This window comes from Pezoporus flaviventris, unplaced genomic scaffold (assembly GCF_033815535.1).
Source record: "Pezoporus flaviventris isolate CSIRO_AGI_PZ_B2104156 unplaced genomic scaffold, CSIRO_AGI_Pfla_v1 ptg000349l, whole genome shotgun sequence".
NCBI lineage: Eukaryota > Metazoa > Chordata > Aves > Psittaciformes > Psittacidae > Pezoporus > Pezoporus flaviventris.
Genome location: NW_026892896.1, coordinates 25,718 through 27,668, shown reverse-complemented (window position 1 = coordinate 27,668; position 1,951 = coordinate 25,718). Strand labels below are relative to the sequence as shown.

Genomic DNA, 1,951 nt, shown 5'->3' with positions numbered 1-1,951 from the left:
TGTGGGTGCTCAGTTTCCTGTGTTTAATTGCATGTTATGTACCAATAAGTGCATGGTGGAAACAGTGGCCTTAGCATCTGTTTTCCATCCCACATGGCTCTTCCTCTCGAAACTGCGATACAATGATCTAAGACCATAGTCAAAGCTGGAGTCAAGTCACTGAGGACAGAAGGACAAAATTCAAGTTAATATCAGACCCTTTGGAGAGGGTTGCCCCTTTTTAGCAGGTACGCCTGCACCTACGATCATTGCAAGTACTGTAGAAGGTTCCATTTCCTCTGCCTCAAAACTTCAGCAGCGCTGGTGGCTCTTAACACCTACACTGTGCAACACCTTGTTTATGTTGTGACTTGATCTGGTGGCTGGGATGGGGGGCTAGATGAGCTTTGTAGGCCCTTTCCAACCCAGGCTATTCTCTGACTGTGTGGTCTCTCCAGAGAGAAAGAGCGACAGTTAGCCCAGTAACACTGAAGATGTCTTATCCTGATGTTGCAGAGATGTTTTTTTTGCGGGGGTTGCTGTTTTTCATCCCTCTTGCCTCCCTCCTTCCACCCCACTCTTTCCTTTAGCAAGTGTGTGTCTGCAAGGGATGGAGTTGATCTGTTTTTTCACTGCTGGTTTTGGAGGGTAGAAGGGCTTCATGGAACTCCTTGGTCACAAAGTAGTGGCAGACACTATCCAGGCAGCAGTTAGATGTGGCAACACACCTTGTCATGGGGGAGATGTTCTTCATAACATGGAGCATGAAACAGATAGCTCCAATGCTATCCGTTACGAACCTGGCAAGTAACCCAAAGAAGACTGGCAGAAAACAGACTAGAAATACAATCAGGTTTGCATAAAGAATGTGAACAGCTTTCTGGATTGGTTTCTCCTCTGGTGAATTGGTGTTCAGGCATCTCTTAAGGCTCCTGATCGCTTCTGTGGAGCAAAAAGTCAAGGTTGCTAATGGAAGAATAAAAATGAAGAACATGGAAAGCAGGCTCAGAGCAGCAGGCACGGTGGTATCCTTCTGGAAGCACAGGGTGGACTGGCTCTGCCGAATCTGTGCAGTGGCACCGATTATCCCAGAAACCCACAGAAGCCCACAGAGAAGGGCTGCCTTTGATGGAGACCTGAAGGCCCTGGCTTTCAAGGGGTGTTTTATGGCAATGTATCGGTCAGTGGAGATAAATGTAATTATGTAGGTACTCACTGACATGTTGATGAAATACGTTGTCTCTGTAAACTGGCAGAGTACATCCCGGGCTGACTTATTCCAGAGCAAATAAGCCCTGAAAGGCAAGGTGCAGATGGCAAAGCAGTCTGCAAAGACTAAGTTGATTACATACACCCTCGTTTCTGTCCACTCCTTTATCTTGCAAAATAACACCCAGAGGGCAAGGACATTAAATAGAGCTCCAATAAAGAAAAGGACCTTATACAGAGCAAGTTCAAAGAGACAGACACGGTGATAAAGTTCTGGACTTCTGATACTGCAGTTGCTGGACACATTCATTGTCCTGTTGTGCAGAAGTTGTGTGATGTTCTGAGACCTGAAATAGGAAAAGACACAGTAAGACTTTCCTCCTACCTCTTGATAGATGCATATCCCGTAGAAAATAAGGTATTTAAGTACATATTTACTTTGCCCATCACAAATGTGCATTTGAGTCTACAAAGCTGGCCGCCTCAGCCTCTAACTGGATGCATCCTCTGTCAAGCTTTGTGTACATTTACTCAGTTTAGGAGTAAATATCTCCAAGTACACTTCCAATAGGACACGGCAGGCAGTCTGTATTAAATAGTGGCATCTCGAATGGAGGGGTGGAATAGCAGTGAGAAGAGCCCCCATAGACAGTGAGGGCATCCTGTGACAATGGGATTCCTTAGGCCAGACTGTGCAAATGAGGTAAGGTTACCCTTAGCTTGGTTATGAGCTAGGCAGGGATTGCAGCAACCAAACCTAAAG

The 1,951-nt window shown here is 45.9% G+C and overlaps 1 protein-coding gene across 1 annotated transcript; it reads right to left on the bottom strand.

Moving 5' to 3' along the window:
• Positions 1–527: 527 nt before the first annotated feature.
• On the bottom strand, positions 528–1,498 carry LOC133263527 (G-protein coupled receptor 35-like). The gene has a single exon (XM_061443317.1). It carries the CDS (start codon positions 1,496–1,498, stop codon positions 566–568), a length of 933 nt encoding a protein of 310 aa, XP_061299301.1. The 3' UTR covers positions 528–565.
• Positions 1,499–1,951: the final 453 nt, after the last annotated feature.

Bases quoted from the DNA above. Each gene is read 5' to 3' on its own strand.
- LOC133263527 (XM_061443317.1), bottom strand. From the start codon at position 1,498: ATGAATGTGTCCAGCAACTGCAGTATCAGAAGTCCAGAACTTTATCAC.